Source organism: Vipera berus, assembly GCF_964194415.1.
Source record: "Vipera berus genome assembly, chromosome: 9".
In the NCBI taxonomy this organism is placed as follows: domain Eukaryota; kingdom Metazoa; phylum Chordata; class Lepidosauria; order Squamata; family Viperidae; genus Vipera; species Vipera berus.
Genome location: NC_138212.1, coordinates 1,216,011 through 1,233,211, shown reverse-complemented (window position 1 = coordinate 1,233,211; position 17,201 = coordinate 1,216,011). Strand labels below are relative to the sequence as shown.

Below are 17,201 nucleotides of genomic sequence, written 5' to 3'. Positions count from 1 at the left end.
ATACTTCCCAAAAGCAAATTTTGAATGATGTTGAGGGTGGAATGTTTTTTTTTAAATCTATACGAAATATGTTCACGTATATTACCTTCCATAGATGGAAATCTTCTATTCCTTCAGAGTTAACAGTAAGCATGTAGAATTGGTTTTAAGCAAGCTACAGTTTTCTTAGTTTCACCCACCCCCGTTAATTTTTAGAATCGCCCTTGAGGAAATTGCAATGTATGCAGATTTTTTAAAAAAGATATATGTTATTTTGCTTGTTTGGAAATAACGTTTGCTCGGCTGCTGTTTTTGTAGACCAGACGTGGCTGCCCAACATCCAATTTAGAAAGTGTTGGTGTCAGAGATTGAGGGTCTTGCTCCAAAATGCTGCCCAGCACTGAGACCCAGCTTGGGTTCCCGCTTAGCCCAAGTATGGATTGTTTGGGTTTGTCTGGATACATGGTGAGACTCTTTGTCAGTTGTGTTTCATTCAATAAACCGTAATTTAGCAAACTGGGCTTAGCAAGCAGGTGTGGATATGTTCAACACCTGGATGGGAGGATGACAAGCAAACCAGGAGCATCTTCATTCCTGTAGCAGCCCCAGCGGAGAGTCTTTGGGGTGAATGACCTTGAATCAGGATGCCCCCCCACGAGGCCCTCTCACCCTCCCATCCAGCCCCATTCCTGCAGACCCAGGGGAGACCCCCTGATTTCTTCCTTACTGACCTAGAGACGTGTGTGGGAGAAATGGTTTATTGAACACATACAACATGGCTAAGAGGGGCCAAGGGCAACAGCATAGGTTACTACAAGTGTTTTAAAATGGGCAGGAGGACAGGAAATTGGTGGGTGTAAAAATCATAGCAGATCTAAAAGGGGGGCAATTAGAGTCATGCAAATGGGGTCTGCCAGCTCAGCCCACCCTCCTCCGCCCCGCACCCAGGTTGTGCTCCCAAGCAGGCTTGTCTCCAGCTGCATTATTGGATGCAAAACGGCTCTCGTGCCACGGAAGGTGATGTGACCGACCCACATGATTCCAGTAGGATTTTTCTTCACCTGCCAGAATCTCTCTGGGATCCACTGTCGCTCTCAACAGAGGGCACAGATTTCTTAAGCCCTCAGGAGATCTTATCTGAAGCTATGGACTTCAATTCCCAGACTTCCCCAGCTACTCATGCTGGCTGGGGAATTCTGGGAGTTGAGGTCCCAGAATGCCTCATTCTAAAAAAGGCTGCTTTGAGGGCAGAGCTACAGATTCAGACAGTACCGCAGTTGCTTGAGAAAACCTTAAAATTGAGTTTAAAACCACATAAATCAGTTTTTTTTTCAATTTTGACGACTTTAAGAGGGGTGGGCTTCAACTCCCAGAATTCCCCAGCTGGCATGTTAGTTCCAGACATCTTAAAGCATGCCAGCTGGGGAATTCTGGGAGTCAAAGTCCACCCCTCTTAAAGGGACCAAGGTTGAAACCCGATCTAACGTCTTCTAATGCAACAGAACACCAGCTGTGCTGAAAAACCAAGTTTGCACAGTAATAATAAATCCGTCCAGCGATTCTGTTTTGTGGGCAGATAAGAGGAATACGGATCCTAAAAGTAAGGAATTGATGTAGAAATGCACAGAAGCACTTTGGATACCCGAATTTGCAGCTGTCACAAAACCCTTCTGCGCTCTCCTCTGCATGACAAGTAAAACACCCGTGTGGCTCTTTCATTTCCTGTTCACACCATCCTCATCCTCCGAGCAACAACTTTGACAGAGCTTCTGGCTGATGGATTCACACAACCCTTTTAACCCGAGTAGTTACAAACCATGCAATTGCACGTTCTCTTAAAGTTGGCTTCCTTTTAGTCTGTAACTTTGGCTCGTTGTTTAGGGTTTAGCGTATCGTTCAATTAAGATACGATTCAGCCTGGTGCCTGAACTTTAAAAAGATGCATTTTTTAAACAAGGAGGTTAAACAGGCTGTGAAGTCTCTCTGCTGGGGAAAAATTAAACTCTGACTCATTTAGTCCTGTGGTGAATGAGCTCTTGGAGGCAGAAAAAAAAGGGCAAATAAGCTGGGAATAAACCTAAATATGACTTTCTTGAACCCTTGTGGTGCACAGATAAAAATACCCAGGAAAAGGGGTTTGTAGGTTAAAAAAAAAGGCTATGCTATTATTCAAAAATGGTGTGAATCTGAGGTTTGTAGATCTGCTGAACAGGGATTAAATATCTGATATTTACCGGCTAGTATTCCATCTTGCTGAATTTAGGTACTTTATTCCCAAGAAAAGGCTTGTGACAATCCATGAGGTCTTTTGAATTGATTTTCTTCCCCCAAATTTTGGGGTGCTTCCATTTTGGGCAGTTTTACACCAGAAAAATGTGTATGTCAATATTTTTCAAGCTAGGCTGTTTTCTGACGAGGGGACTTCAACTTCCAAAATTCTGGAAGTTGAAGACCCCACATCATAAAATGGCCTAGCTTGAAGAAATATTGGTGCATGTTAAGTAGAACCGTGCATTCCTACCATTTTTTTTCTTTAATTCAAATGCTTAGCCTTTCTTCCTTGGGGAACCTTAAATTCTGGGGAAGCAGGCAAATAAGGTAAAAAAGCAAATTAAAAACGTCCTGAAGTACAAGGGGTAATTTTCACAGCCATTAGAACCACGTGGAAGGATTTGCCATACGTTTTTCATCCCCCAAGTGAGAATGCAAAGGGGATGGATAGGAGGGGAGTGACTTACCTTTTAGGGTTCTCTAGGGGTCTTCAACCATTAAATAAGGGGGCTAAAAGAAACAACAGGAGGGGGCTGGGACCCCCACGTGAAATGCAATGGAGGGCATGCTGTAGGTATAACCAAATAACAGAGTTGGGAGGGACCTTGGAGGTCTTCTAGTCCCACCCCCTGCTCAAGCAGGAAACTATGTAGTGGGGAAGGGGGGTGTCGATGAGTTACTTCTGAATCTGTGCTCCAACTTGGCCACTTTCTGGACGGTGAGATGACCACGGCTGGACAGTGCAGTGGCCAGCCCTCTGTTCCAGGGCATCCTGATGGTGAAAGAGCCTGGCATAGGAAGAGGTGGATTAAGGACCAAGTCCAGAAAAGTGGAACGAAGCCAGCGCAGAACAAGCAAGGCGACGTTATCATCAGATGCTCCATTTTGACACTCTGAGCCTGCAAAGGGAAGCTGGCAAGGCGGGGGGCGGGGGCTTCCCAGGGCTGGCATTGCCCCCTTTGTGGGCACTGCCCAAAATCTGCCCTCAGCAGCATCCCCTGCCCCCCTCTTCGCCAGCCCCTGCGCCTTCTTGCCGTAATGGGCCACTCTGGATGTGGACGGCTGACTTGTGGCTGTCGTTCTGCGTTGGGCCGCTGCTGACCCGGTTCTTGATCTCGGCCGCCATGGTCAAGAAAGCCTGCTCGACGTTGGTGGCGTTCTTGGCGCTGGTCTCCAGGAAAGGCACACCCAGCGAGTCGGCATATTCCTGCGTTCGGAGAGGGCAGAATGAGAGCAGGGTAAAAAGCTCCTTGCAGTCCTCGCTTAACGGACAGTCCTCACTTAATGACCGATGGATCACCAACCAAAGTTTGATGGATCTCCCCAGAGAGAGAGAAACCGGCTCCAAATCACCCAGCTGGTAGGATAAGTATTTACCATTTCCTGGTGTTTGGCCCAGAGTCACCCAGCTGGAGGAGAAGAACTCACTGTCTCCTGGGGATGGGCCCAAAGTCGCCCAGTTACCTTTCATGCCTAAGGCAGGACTAGAACTCACTGTCTCCTGGGGATGGGCCCAAAGTCGCCCAGTTACCTTTCATGCCTAAGGCAGGACTAGAACTCACTGTCTCCTGGTACAGTACCGTAACCTTTGCAACTCCTTGCATTCGATATAAAATCCATTCATTTGGTCAGGATATTTATATTTTTACTTGGTGTAAGATGGGGCACTTATAACTTCGGATAATACTGAAGTCTTGCCACTGACTTACTACTAGGAGTTGTGATTGAAGGGGCTCATAAGTTGGCAGTTCACTTCAACCACATCTGGATCCACTTCACATCAACGCTGGATCAAAACTGCTGTGTGATCCACCCATATCCCTTCCCCTCCCTCCCTCCCCAAAGGCACCTTGGCAGTTGTGTAATCCACTGCTTTCTTGCTGGAAAGGTCACTCTTGTTTCCGACAATCAGCTTGTTGACGTTCTCGCTGGCGTAGCGAGTAATTTCCTCCAGCCAAAGATGCATGTTGTTGAACGAATCCTAGAAGCACAGGAAAGGGGGGAAGAGAGGGCATAAAATACCTGCATTTGGAGTTATCGCTTCATTTGTACCTAACCCAAATACCACTTTTTTTCTCAGACAAAATTTTGCATCAGAGAGAGAGAGACAGACAGACAGACATAGACATAGAATATATAGAGATATAGAGATACATCCTCAGCCAGAATTCTGGGAGCTGGAAGTCCACAAATCTTAAAGCTGCCAAGTTTGGAGACCCCTGTTCTAGCTCAAGCCCCCTGCTCGGGCCGGAGACCCTCTGGATGGAGGCCACCTAACAGGGCTTCTCTGCCTGCCTCGGAGAACCGGCTGCCTCACCTGGTCCGTCACATCGTAGACAATGATAATGCCGTGTGCGCCTCGGTAGTAGCTGGAGGTGATGGTTCGGAAGCGCTCCTGGCCAGCCGTGTCCCACTAAGGAGAGAAGCGATGTGAGACCCCCGGTCAGTGGGATTGACCAAGCTGATAGGTGCATAATAGCTAGGCGTGAAAAGGGTTAAGGTGACTTACGACCGAAATTTCTGCTGCTGAGCAAAACAGTTGTTAAGTGAGTTTTGCCCCATTTTATGACCTTCCTTGCCACAGTTGTTAAGTGAATCCCTGAAGTGGTTAGGTTAGTAATCCCGTTGTTAAGTGAATCTGGCTTTCCGGTTAACTTTGCTTGTCAGAAGGTTGCCAGAGGGGATCACGTGATCCCCGGGACACGACGACTATCCTAAATATGAACCAGTTGCCAAATACCTGAATTTTGATCACCTGACCATGAGGATGCCGGAAAGGTTGTAAGTGTGAAAAACGGTTCTAAGTTACTTTTTCAGTGCTGTCGTGACTTCGACGGTTACTAAATGAACTGTTGTAAGTTGAGGACTGTCTGTATTGAAAAGATGTGTATGAAAACAAAACAAGAAATGCAAAATAAAGTACAGGACTTTCTTACTGAAGAAAACGAGAGACAAACACCAATATGGACCTACGAGTTGCAACAAGGAAGGTTGGAAGGGCAGGAGTAGTTTGTCCTTCGCCAGTTTCCCTTCCGGCCTTGCACAGAATGGCCCGGAAACGGAGGAAATTTTAAGCGTTTCATACTTCGACGTTCCATTTTTGCCATTCCATAGGCATTCCTAGGCATTGATACAATGCCGAGTTTCACACAATTTTGTGACAATAACGTGTATAACGGCCGTCTTTATTGACTCATGGGTTTTCCATCTCGGGAGTAACTCCGGAGTAAGAACTTTAGCAGCTACACTTTTCCGAGTGGAGGACCTGTAGAGCCAGCCCTGCCCTGTTTTCTGCCTAGTCACTGAAGTTCTGCCAGACGTCCCTAAAGATGGGAGGAAGCGGCAGAAGACCCGGTTCTCAACCTCTCCTCCAACCCCCTGGAGATACTCACAATCTGCAACTTGATGGTCCTTCCTTCCAGCTCTATGGTCCGGATTTTGAAATCCACTCCAATGGTGCTAATGTAACTGTCCGTGTAGGTGTCATCCTGGGGAAGGAAAACCAGAGACCTAAGAGTGTAGACATTCTAGATGTCTTCAAAGAGGTGAAGGCTGGTGGGCTCCATAAGTTCTTGAAACTGGAGAACCCTCGAAAACACCTCTTGGAAACACAAACAAGGATGTGGTTGGAGTGTGAATGGGGATTCGCCATCATCCCGGCCATGCTTGTCCCAAAGATGCTGTCCAAAAGGCAACTGGCTTTCCTGGTTTTTTTCCCTGGAAGACGTTTCGCTTCTTATCCTCAGGAGCTTCCTCAGTTCCTGAAGCTCAGAAGTTGAAGAAGCTTCTTGGATGAGAAGCGAAAAAGGGGGGGGGGAACAAAACCCAAAGTCCAGTTGCCTTTTGAAAAGCAACTTTGGGTTTTGGTTGGAGGTGAGGGATGTTCCTGAAAGCGACTCTCATCTGACCCCTGCCCAGATGCCCCTCACTCTCTAGTCCGAAGAGGTCTGAGGGGTAGCCAGCCTGAATCTGCCTTGAGTTCCTGGCCTTCGTGTCCATCAGCTCCACGGACCTCTGCAGAAGCCAGCGCAGGATTGCAAAAATGTCCTCTTGAGTATTTTCTCAGAAGCCTCTCTAGACCCAAACTCAAACTGGCCCTGGGTTTGAGTCCTGCCTGCAATTCCCCCCCCCCCCCCAATCAATTTCCACGGAAGATCTCCTCTTACCGCAAAACGGAGGAGGAGGCAGGATTTCCCCACTCCGGAATCCCCGATGAGCAGCAACTTAAATAAATAATCGCTGTCGTTGAGGAAGCAAAAAGAGACAAAAAAGGGTCAGCCTTTAAATGCCTGGCACAAGTAGTCCTTGACTTACGACTTAAGGGCATTCGGGATTTACGACGGTTGTAATGTCCTGCAGTCACAAGATCGCCGTTGGCGACCGTCCCAGCTGGCTTCCATCAAGCCAATCAGCGGAGGAAGCCGGACTCCCTTAATGACCCTGGCTAAAACAGTTGTGAAAATCAACCACCTTGCTTAGCAAGTCGTAAGTCGAGGACCTCCTGCATTGCAAATGACCCTGTCTAGATGCTTCTTTCTCCTTTGGGATCACATTTTTGTGGCTGCGATCTGTCGCTGACCCAGGCCCCAGCTGGGAAGGGCCAAACTACAGGTAGCCCTTGACCCACAACCGTTCGTTCAGTGACCCTTGCAGCGTCCCCGTGGTCACGTGATCAAAATTCAGAGGCTGGGCAACCGACTCATATTTATGACGGTTGCCCTGTCCTGAGGGTCACGTGATCCTCTTTTGCAGCCTTCTGACAAACAATGGGGGAAGCCGGATTCACTTAACAACCGTGTTACGAACTTAACTGCAGCAATTCGCTTAACAACTCTGGCAAGAGAGGCCATAAAATGGAGCAAAGCTCACTTGAACAACTCATAGGTTTTGGACTCAGTTATGGTTGTAGTTCAAAGACTGCCTCTAAGCCCTTCAATGAATTATTTATTATTTATCTACTTCCCCGCCCATCTCTTCTCGCTTGCAGGATACTTACTATTCGGGGCTGATGGTTGACATGGTAGCCACAATCCTTTCCAAAAGCCCAGCGTCCCCCTGGTTGGAATTCACCAGGAAAGGTGCGGTGGCTTCTTAGCTGTGACTGTCTTTGGGGCAATTAAGGCTGCGCCGGTCCAAGATTATTGTGTTGGTAACTTTTAAATGAAAAAAAAATGTATTTGAGGCATGAGCACCTATGTTAGAGCACCACCAGGAAGTAATGGTGAATGGAAAGTGTTTTCAAATTAAATACAGAATAACAAGAGATGGAAGGGACCTTGGAGGTCTTCTAGTCCAACCCCGTTCAAGCAGGAGACCCTATCCCATTTCAGACAGGTGGCTGTCCAGCCTCTTCTTAAAAACCTCCAGCGATGGAGCGCCCACAACTTCTGGAGGCAAGCTGTTCCACTGGTGAATTGTCCTCACTGTCAGGAAGTTTCTCCTTAATTCCAGGTTGCTTCTCTCCTTGATTAGTTTCCATCCACTGCTTCTTGTCCTGCCTTCAGGTACGTTCGAGAATAATTTGACCCCCTTTTGTCTGTGGCAGCCCCTCAAATACTGGAATACTGCTATCATGTCGCCCCTGTTTCTTCTCTTCTCTAGGCTGGCCATACCCAAATCCTGGCTGGGGAACTCTGGGAATTGAAGTCCACAAGTCTTAAGGTTGCGAGGTTGAATATCCCTGCACTGGGTCTCCCGCTCAAGCAGTGGGTTGGACTAGAACAGAGGCCCCCAACCTTTGGGGCACCAGGACCACTTCCGTGGAGAGAGGTTTTTCCGCAGACCGGAGGGCGCGTGCTTTTGTGTGCTGTCTGCATCCCGCGGATGGGGCTTTGCTTGTTTCTGCAAACCGGTTGCTGGCATGCTGGGGGCCCGGTACTGGTCCACGGACCAGGGGTTGGGGACCCCTGGACTAGAAGACCACCAAGGTGCCTTCCAACTCCTATGCTGTATCCTTGTTTTTGAATTCTGATTATGAAGGCCCCAGATTTCTAGCTAGCCTCAGTTGCATTGTGTCTCGTTTTGTTTTCTGTTCTTTTGCGTTTTTGGGGGGTTGACCCAAGAGGAACCCCGCCCACCCACATTAAATTGAGCAGCCCCATACTGATTTAATCCATGCATTTTCCATCCTGGGGCTCCCCCACCCAAACCTTGGGAGGATGCAAATTTTATCAGGGAAGCCTGTTCCCAAACGCAGGTGCGGCCTAAATTCCGGGCCCTGCCGTGAGGCTTGGGGGCAACCCACACCCCTCATTTCCACTAATACAGACCCCCCTCTAAAATGAGTGGGGACCCCCAACACCAAGACTTCAGGTCACAAACCGGGGGATTCAGATTTGGGGGGCCCCTGCTGAGTCCCCCAACCAGCCTCCTGCAGTCCGACGGTCCCCACTTGGAAAGTCCTAGCCCACCCACTTGGATTGGGTCGGGGTCGCCCGATGCGAACCTCGGTTTTTTGGTTGTTGTTTTTCTGGAGCGGGGCCAGAGATGCGCTCCGCAGAGGCAAAGGCGGAGGTCCGCGGAGGATGCTCGGGCCAAGCACCGCCGGACAAGCCGGGGGGCTCCCCTACCTGCAGGCTGGGGGGTCGCGGGGGGCTCCTGCCCGGGGGGCTGCTGCTGAAGCTCAGGCCGGCCATGCCGGAGGGGAGCCCCGGCCGGTCCCCGATGCAACGTGACGGCGGCTCCGCGATCGAGACAAAGAGACCCTCGCGGCGACCCCCGCCCCTAAAGCAGCAGCAGCAGCAGCAGCTGGCGCGCTCCGTCCCCGGCCCGGCTGTCCTGCGACGGGGGGGGGCGCTCCGGCTGGGTGCGCAGCCATTGGCCAGCCCCGGGAATGACGTCATGCGACCGTGCAGCGGGCTGCAGCGGGTGGGGGGCGAGGATCGGCTGGCCAGCCTTATGCATCGCGGAGGTGGGGAGGGGGCGTCGTCTCCCGGGAGGGGGATTGGTGGGGGGATGGGGTGGGCAGAGAGGCGTGGAGAGACGCATCGAGGACCCGGAGAAGCGGGGGGGGGAGCTTAGCGTCGTTCTGGACTCGTGCCCACCCGGGTGGGGCGGGGGTCTGCGCACGTGTGGACAGGCAAGGAGGTGGCTTTGCACCTCATCGTCCCTTACGTGGAGGGCGAGGAGGGGTGGGGAGAGGGTCTTGCGATGTTGCAAAAAATGCCTTCTATGTTGCGGGGGGGGGGGAGGCTTTTCCTGAGGTGCAAGGGCCGAACTCGGCGGTCTTCGCTGGAGGCAGAGAGCTAAAGTCACTGGAGCCGGGCTGGGGGCTAAGGAGGGGACGGTTTTATTCCATCCTTTCCCCCCCCCCTCTCGAAAGCTATGGAAAACCTATCCGGGAAACGTAGCCCAGCCCACCTTGCAGGGCTGTTGTTGAGGGGGGAAGCGAAAGTGAGCCTGGGGTGGGGTTGGTGTAGTGCCTAAGGTGTTGGCCTAGAAACCAGGAGAGGCGGGTTCTGCCTGAGGCAGAAAAACCGGCTTGGTGACTTTGGGTTCAACCCACCTCACAGGGTTGTTGTGGGAGAAAAGGAGGAAGGAACAGGTCTACATTCACCACCTTGAATTATTAATAAAAACAATAAAGGCAGGATACCCATCTAATAAATGAGATAAATCACCCTGGCATGCATCTTCTACCCCAGGGGTCTTCAAACCTGGCCCTTTTATGACTTGTGGACTTCAACTCCCAGAATTCCTCAGCCAGCTTTGCTGGCTGAGGAATTCTGGGAGTTGAAGTCCACAAGTCATAAAAGGGCCAAGTTTGAAGACCCTTATTCTAGCCCATAAAAGATGCAGTTTTGCAGCTGGGCAGCGTCGGCCCGGCTTTCCTTCCCCTAAAGAAATCCAGGGAAAATCTCCAGCCCGCCTTGCAAATTCTTGGCTCCCAGACGCTTGGGCAGTTGGCAGCTCAGCCCCGGCCAGGAACGCTGTGCCCGTCAGGGATGCTGGTAGCCGGTGGGCTAACTTTCCTGGCAGCGAAAAGGAAATTAAGAGCTCCCTCCGTGGATCTTTGGCCCTGTCTGTGCACACACACGGGGGGGGGGGGGGAGAATGGGAGGGAGGGAGGGAGAGAGAGAGAGGAGACAAAAGAGAGGAGAGAAAAAGGGAGAAGAGAGGAGAGAAAGACAGAGAGAGGGAAAAAGAGGAGAAAAAGAGAAAGAAAGAGGAGAGAAAGAGAGAAATGCCATCGTAACTCTGAATGATCATTAAATGAATGGTTGCAAGTTGAGGACCACCTGTTTAATAAATATTTTTATTAATATTTATATGTTACTCATATGTAAGGGTGAAGTATGTATTAAATGGGTGTTATGTATGTGTACACTTGAGAGCAAGCAACTGAATTTCATTTTTAATGACAGCGAAGGCTGTCTAATCTAATCTAATCTAATCTGTCCTGGTTTGGGAGGAGGAGAAGCAGCTGAGTGTAGTAGCTCCTGGAAGGAGAGTTAGAAATAAAAAAGAAGACGGGTCCAGGCTGACGAAGCATTTAATCTGTATAATTGTAAATCCAGCACAGGATTTTGCTGGCTCCACTTAGTGGCCATTTCCCCCACCACCTTTGCTTGCCGGACGTCAACGGGGAGGGTCACAAATGGCGATCACCTGATCCCGGATGCTGCCTCCATCGTAAATACATGCCGGTTGCAAAGTGTGAATTTTGATCACCTGACCGTGGGGATGCTGCGATGGTTGTAAATGCGAAGACTGGGTGTAAGTCATTTTTTTTCCAGTGCTGGTGTAACTTCGATCGGTCGCTAAACAAATGGCTGTAATTCGAGGACTACTTGCACGCACCTTTTACTTCCGGAATCCGTTGTAAAACATCCAGAAAATCTGCAAGTCCTCATATTTGTGCTGATGGGATAAAAGAGCCCTTAATTCTACACAATTTCCCGTTCTCTGAAACAGATCAAAGCGCCTACAATTCACACGAACAAGCAAAAGGCATGCAGTCCTCGACATATGACCACAATTGAGCCCCAAATTTCTGTTGCTAGGCAAGACGGTTATTAAACGAATTTTGCCCCCTTGTCACAGCTGTGAACTGAATCACCACAGGGATTAAATTAGTAATGTAGTTGCTAAGCAAATCACCGCACCCGTTAAGGTAGTAAACACGGTCGTTAAGTGAATCTGGCTTCCCCGTTGACTTTGCTTGCTCAGAAGGTCTCAAAAGTGGATCACGTGATCCCTGGGACACTACTGCGACTGTCCTAAATACGAGTCAGTTGCCGAGTGTCCGAATTTTGCTCACGTAATCCTGGGGATGTCGCGATGGCCGTGTGAAAAATGGTCCTTTTTTTTGCTGCCGCTGTAACTTCAAACGGTCACTGAACAAATGGTTGTAAGTTGAGGACTACCTTTAAGCACTGCACCATTAAATAAACTGCTCGCAGTTCTGCTAATACACAACTGGAGGCCGAAGTCTCACACCGCAGGCCGAGCCGCAACTGGTGGTGGCATCTCTGAAGCAGCCCTTCTGCGCAGGGGGGTCCCGAGAGAGATCGGAGAGGATCCGGATACTTTGCAACTCATATTTTTCCTCACCCTTCGCTGTAAAATCCTCTTCGGGGATCCCCCTGCCCCCTCCTCATTTCAGGATGCGCAGACTCATCTTCTGCTCAATGTTCAGCTTTTCTACCGACTGCAAAAACAGCAGAGAGGGAGATTTAGGAAAACATCCTGTCTTGATGTGAGTACAGGCGGTCCTCGGCTTACGACCACAGTTGAGCCCAACGTTTCTATCTGTGGAATGAAACTGCTGCCCCCACAGCCTCTCTGTATCTGCACCCCCCCCCCCATAAAATTGTCTTTTTTTGTCCAACAGACCTTGGCAAACTCCTCAAAGGAGATGGCATTGTCTCCGTCTCTGTCGGCCTCCTGGATGGTTCGGTCTGTGATATTCTCCAGTTGGTCGTTGGTCACCTGGATGCCCACCATCATTCTCAAGACCTGGGTGCAAATGGAGACAGGAGAGGGGTTGGGAGTGTGGGAGGGGGCGGATTCCCACCCCGGATCATCTCTTGACAAAGGCCAAACAGGGAAGGACTGACCCTCAGTTAAGAAGAGGTCAACTCTGGCTTCACGGTGCAAGTTAGCCATTTACCATTTTCACAGGGGTGAATTTGAACTCAGAACCACCACTATCTGTTTTTCACGGCCAGGGGAGAATAGGGTACGGCTGCTCAGCACAGGCCCGGCTTGTTCTTTTCGCCAGAGGCATCGGCAGAGAGCATCTAGGGTAGATCAGGGTTTCTCAACCTTGGCAACTTGAAGACAGGTGGACTTCAACTCCCAGAATTCCCCTGCCAGCTTAGCTGGAATAATAGGGTTTGGAGGGACCTTGGAGGCCTTCTGCTCATGCAGACAAATGGATGTCCAGTCTCTTTTTGAAAACCACCAGAGATGGAGCACCCACAACTTCTGTTCCACTGATTAATTATTCTCACAATTAAAGAAATTCCTCCTTAATCCCAGGTTGCTTCTCTCCTTGATGAGTTTCCATCTGTCAGTTCTTGTTCTCCCTTCAGGGGCTTTGGAGGACAGATCAGCCAGCAATTACCTGCAGCATTTCAGCCCGTGAGATCTTCCCATCCTTATCTTGGTCGTATAACTGAAAAGCAACTTTACCAGAATCAGAAAAAGCCAAGAATTAGAACCGAGGATGACAGTCAGAAGATTAAAGAACTGGAAATAACGATGCCAGCACTCATAAGACTGAGTTTATTATTCGTTCATTCGTTCATTGTATTCATTTTTACAAATCATTCAAGGCGGTGAATATGCTTAACACTCACACTTCAGCTTGCTAAGGCGGCTGTTGATGTCCTCGGAGTTGCCAAGGGCCTCCGCCGGCCGGAAGTGGGCCAGCACCCCAGCAAAGGTGCGGAAGTCGGCCTCCTCGCCCCTGGGGGGGGGGGAACAAGACCTGCCGTTTTTGTGGGTCTATCTAAGATTGTTCCTCATCCATGGACATTTCCAGATAAAATAATAAGTAGAATAAGAATAGAAGGCAATGATGATTGCTGTCTACAAGCAAGCGACAGAGAGCAAACGGCACTCCCTTCTAGAAACATAAAAAGAACCAAGTTCAAAGAGCATTAAGGACCCCACCGTCGTCCTCCTCTCTGCTCGCCTCTCTCCACTCGCTTCCAGCACTGATGATGTTATCTAATCAGATCATGAAACGTCTGCGAGAACGCCACCAAGCCCAGAGAGCAACCAGGACCCCTTCGTAATCCTCCTCCTCCTCCATCATCATCCCCTTCCCTTTAGATCATGAAGCATCTGTAAGAACGCCACCAAGCCCAGAGAACACCCAGGACAACCACAATCCTTCCTCCTCTTCCTCCTCCTCTCCACAACCCCCCCCCTCCCTTACAGCCCTGAGAGCCAAGCTCAGAGCGCACCAGGGGCCGACAGTTCAGCCCTGAGCTACAGAGAGTCTCTCCTCTTGCTACTTAGCCTGGCTGCCCAGATGCTCTTTCTCTGCCTGCTTGTAAACAAAAGTGGGTGGACGGTGAGTCAGAGTCCACTTCCTCTGATTAGGGCAGGGCGTGAGGAAGAGAGAGGGCCAGCCATTCCCAACCCCTCCTCCCTGGCTGGACTTTGGGGGTTGCCCCACACGCACCCGTCCGGGAAGAAGGCGTTGATGATGCGGTCTCCGATAGGGTTCACTGCCAACTCCCCAATCCCCTCCAGATCGTATCGGCTAGAGAGAGCAAAAGAGAAAAACGCGACTTTATGGCAACGGCTTAAGCCGTTGGTCTCCAACCTTGGCAACTTTAAGGCCTGTGGACTTCAACTCCCAGGATTGCCAAGCCAGATTTGGGATCGAAGTCCACGGGTTTTAAAATTGCCAAGGTTGGACACCAACGGCTTAAGCTGTACATTCACATTAGAATTAATTGCATTTTCTAATATGCTCCACTGTTTTGCTCGGAGGAGCTCCAGGGCGGTGGAAACAGGGTGGGAACTGGATGCACAAATAATCAAACGCGGGTGTCCATTAGTCGTAATAAAATAAAACTGAATAAAGTTTTCTGTTTCCGAAACAAAGGTATTTTGAGTTGTTTATCTAAAATCAGCTTCCTTAATTCTGCTTTCTTCTGGAATCGGCTGTTTTCCTGCTGATTACTACCTGCTGCGAGGAGCCTTTGTTTGCAGCTACCGTGGCGGGCTTGTTTTGGGAGACTGCTGAAAATGCCGCCGCTTCTTTCCAGCGGCCTCAATTTGCAGAGCAAGATAAATAAGGAAGGCTCTGCCTCCCCTTCCCACTTACGTCAGGTAGCCCTTCTCGTCCCTGTCCAAGGCCTGGAAGCGCTGGTGAAGGCGGGCAAGGCTGGCTTCGGAAACTGGGCAAAAAAGGAGCGGATTTAATGATTAATTGCAGGAAATGCTGACAGGTTATTCTGACCTCGCAGCTGCTGAGAGTAAAGCAGCAACGGACTTTGTGTGGGTTACAAGTGTGGATTTGGGGAGGGGGGGCTTGGTTTGCAAGGAGGGGGGAGCGAGCCTGGTTGGATTGGGGGGGGCATTTGCTCTCTGCATTGGGGTAATAGGGGTGTGGATGTGTTGGGGAGGGGGGAGAGAGGGAGGGAAGGTGCCGGTTCAGGTGGACCTTTTGCTGGGGGGGCAGAAGCGGGCCAAGGGAGGGGGGGGCAGGAGAGTCCTTCCAATTGGCCAGGTAATCTCCTGGGAGACAAATTAGCCCAGGCGGCCTTAAAACTAGTGGAAGGCAACCTCCCGCCCCCTCCCCAGCTCCGCTCCCCTCCCCAATGAAAACCTGATCTGCCCCCATGTCCGTCCGGGGCAGCGAGCCGGACCCCCGCCCCAGTCAGCCCCTTCTCTCCCCGGCCGGGAAACTTCAAAGCTGGCGGGGGTGGGGCGGGACCCCCTCCCCGGCAAGTGGGCGAGACCTCTCGCCCCTTCGCCCAGCTGACCCTGGGTCGAGACCGGCCGGGACCTCGGCCTTGGGGGAGGGGCGCGGGGGGAGGGAGGCGGTCCTGCCACAGACGGGGCCTCTGCCCGCCCCTCCCCTCCCCTCCCCTCCCCGCCCCCGCCCCGCCGCCCCAAGACCCGACTTTGCCCGCCCCGCCCCGCCCCGCTTTCGACTACACCGTCCATCGGCCGCAGCCAAGGGGGGCGCTGATAGCCCAGTCCCCGGCCCTGGGCTCCCCTCCCTCTGGGGCCCCGCGGAGGGCCCCGCCTCGCCCCCTCCCCTCCAGAGCTCTCGACCGACGCCCGAGCCCCGGATTCGGCCGCAGCTCGGCTCTCCCGCGGATGATGGGAGTTGGAGTGCCGGCGGCGGGAAAGCGGGAGCCCGGGCGCGGGGCTCCCTCCCCCCGGCGGGCAGCGCCTTACAGCCGGTCTCGGCCACGATCGCCTCCTGCTCCGGGACCGGCCGCCGCTCCTGCGAGCCCCGCGCGCCCATCGCCACCCCCGGCCCGGGCGGGAAGAGGCTTCGGACTGGCCCGGGAAGCGGAGGCGCCGCCGCGGGGTCGGGTCGGGTCGGGGGGCGGCCGGACCGCCCCGCCCCGCCCCTCCTGGCTCCCCGCCCCGCCAGGCTGCTCCCGGCTCCGTCCGCCCTCCGCCTGCGGGCTCCGGCGCCCCCTCCGCGGGCGGCCCTGGGGTGGGGTGGGGGTCTCTGCGCCCCGAGTGGAAGGAGAGACGGGGTCGGCCCGGGGGAGCCCTGCAGTCGCGGGGGGGGTCTTCTGGGAGGGTTTCACCCGGGGGGGCGATGGCTGTAAAGAGGGCGGCCCCCAGCCCACAAGTGAAAGGCGGGTTGCCGGAAGAGATCCGTGGCTGGCGGTCTTTGCCCCTCCCCCAGGCTGGTGACCGTGGGCAAAGTCTGGAGAAAAGCTGGATAATTCTAAAGAGGGCGGAAGAAAGGAGGAAGAGGAGGAGGAGGAGGAGGAGCTATTCCCTCTTCTCTCCTAGCACTGATGGTGTTAGCTAGTTTGGTAATGGAAGAAAACCAAGCACCAAGGACCCCCTCCCCCCTCCTTTCCGCAGCCCCTCCTTCTAGCACTGATGAGGTTCCCTAGTTGGGTCACGAGATGTCTGCAAGGAAACAACCAGCACGGAGGAGGAGAGTACTCGGGACCCCACAGAATTGCACTGGATCCCGATGGGGTTAACTCTTCCCACAAGCCACAACTGAAGACAAACCTTGTTCTTGGATTAACAACTGGGTTGGTTAGAGAGGAGGCAGACGTCTCCCTTTCGGGGTGTGACAAAAGACACACGGGAACCATTTGCTCAGCTAAGTCGTTCCCAGCAGCGGGATAAGGGAATGGCCTGGCCAAGGCTAAAAAACTTGCACGCCATTTACACCTCTGAAAAACTTGGACTTAACCTCATGTGCCCAGCCGCCCACTCGGCCACGCGGCAGCCGTTCGGAACAGAAAATATCAGACGGATTGCATCTTGCGCAAAATAGATATTTTATATAACTTTCTTTTGCGAGAAAACACATTTAAAAAACCCCACACAATAGTTACAGAAGCCGGGAAAAGATACGTCAACAGAACACATAAATATACACAAAAACAACATAAATATTTATATAATTAACTCCAGGAGGATTTTCTTTTTTCCTTTTTTTAATACTGTACAATATTTTTGTTTGTTTTTAAATTAAAAAGAAATATAGGGGAGGGGGAGATAATTTAAAAAGAACTGCTGCCCTCCTTGGGATTTTTAAAATTAGTGATTTTTTACCATCCGAGGCTACATATTTAATTTTTTTGAAATAAATCAGAAAGGCAGCTGCCATGGGGATTCAAATTAAATTAAGATGACTTTGTTGCTACATAAGCGATGCTTTAAAAGTAGAATTCTGTCTCTTCATACTTCGGTTTTCATTCCAAAAAATGCTCACTCTTTTTGGAAAAGAAAATCTCAATTTTTTCATAACTGGTGAAAAGAAAATGGTAAGATCCCTT

The 17,201-nt window shown here is 51.3% G+C and overlaps 2 protein-coding genes across 2 annotated transcripts; both read right to left on the bottom strand.

Annotated features, from left to right (window-relative positions):
* Positions 1-1,380: 1,380 nt before the first annotated feature.
* On the bottom strand, positions 1,381-9,022 carry LOC308672028 (ras-related protein ORAB-1-like). The gene is made up of 7 exons (XM_081334563.1): positions 8,820-9,022; positions 7,247-7,403; positions 6,417-6,489; positions 5,643-5,738; positions 4,568-4,663; positions 4,100-4,231; positions 1,381-3,457 (listed from the first exon to the last, which is right to left on the bottom strand). Exons 2-7 carry the CDS (start codon positions 7,267-7,269, stop codon positions 3,236-3,238), a joined length of 642 nt encoding a protein of 213 aa, XP_081190689.1. The 5' UTR covers positions 7,270-7,403; positions 8,820-9,022; the 3' UTR covers positions 1,381-3,235.
* Positions 9,023-10,551: 1,529 nt separating this feature from the next.
* Positions 10,552-15,746, bottom strand: LOC308672013 (calcineurin B homologous protein 2-like). Its single transcript, XM_081334549.1, has 7 exons — positions 15,619-15,746; positions 14,537-14,609; positions 13,886-13,966; positions 13,053-13,162; positions 12,818-12,879; positions 12,085-12,207; positions 10,552-11,899 (listed from the first exon to the last, which is right to left on the bottom strand). Exons 1-7 carry the CDS (start codon positions 15,686-15,688, stop codon positions 11,846-11,848), a joined length of 573 nt encoding a protein of 190 aa, XP_081190675.1. The 5' UTR covers positions 15,689-15,746; the 3' UTR covers positions 10,552-11,845.
* Positions 15,747-17,201: the final 1,455 nt, after the last annotated feature.

Coding starts and splice junctions, on each gene's coding strand:
- LOC308672028 (XM_081334563.1), bottom strand. CDS start 7,269: ATGTCAACCATCAGCCCCGAATA. Junction 5,739..6,416: donor GCCTCCTCCTCCGTTTTGCG/GTAAGAGGAGAT, acceptor TTCCTTCCCCAG/GATGACACCTACACGGACAG. Junction 3,458..4,099: donor TGGATTACACAACTGCCAAG/GTGCCTTTGGGG, acceptor CTCCGAACGCAG/GAATATGCCGACTCGCTGGG.
- LOC308672013 (XM_081334549.1), bottom strand. CDS start 15,688: ATGGGCGCGCGGGGCTCGCAGGAGCGGCGGCCGGTCCCGGAGCAGGAG. Junction 13,967..14,536: donor GACGAGAAGGGCTACCTGAC/GTAAGTGGGAAG, acceptor TGCTCTCTCTAG/CCGATACGATCTGGAGGGGA. Junction 12,208..12,817: donor CACGGGCTGAAATGCTGCAG/GTAATTGCTGGC, acceptor ATTTGCACCCAG/GTCTTGAGAATGATGGTGGG.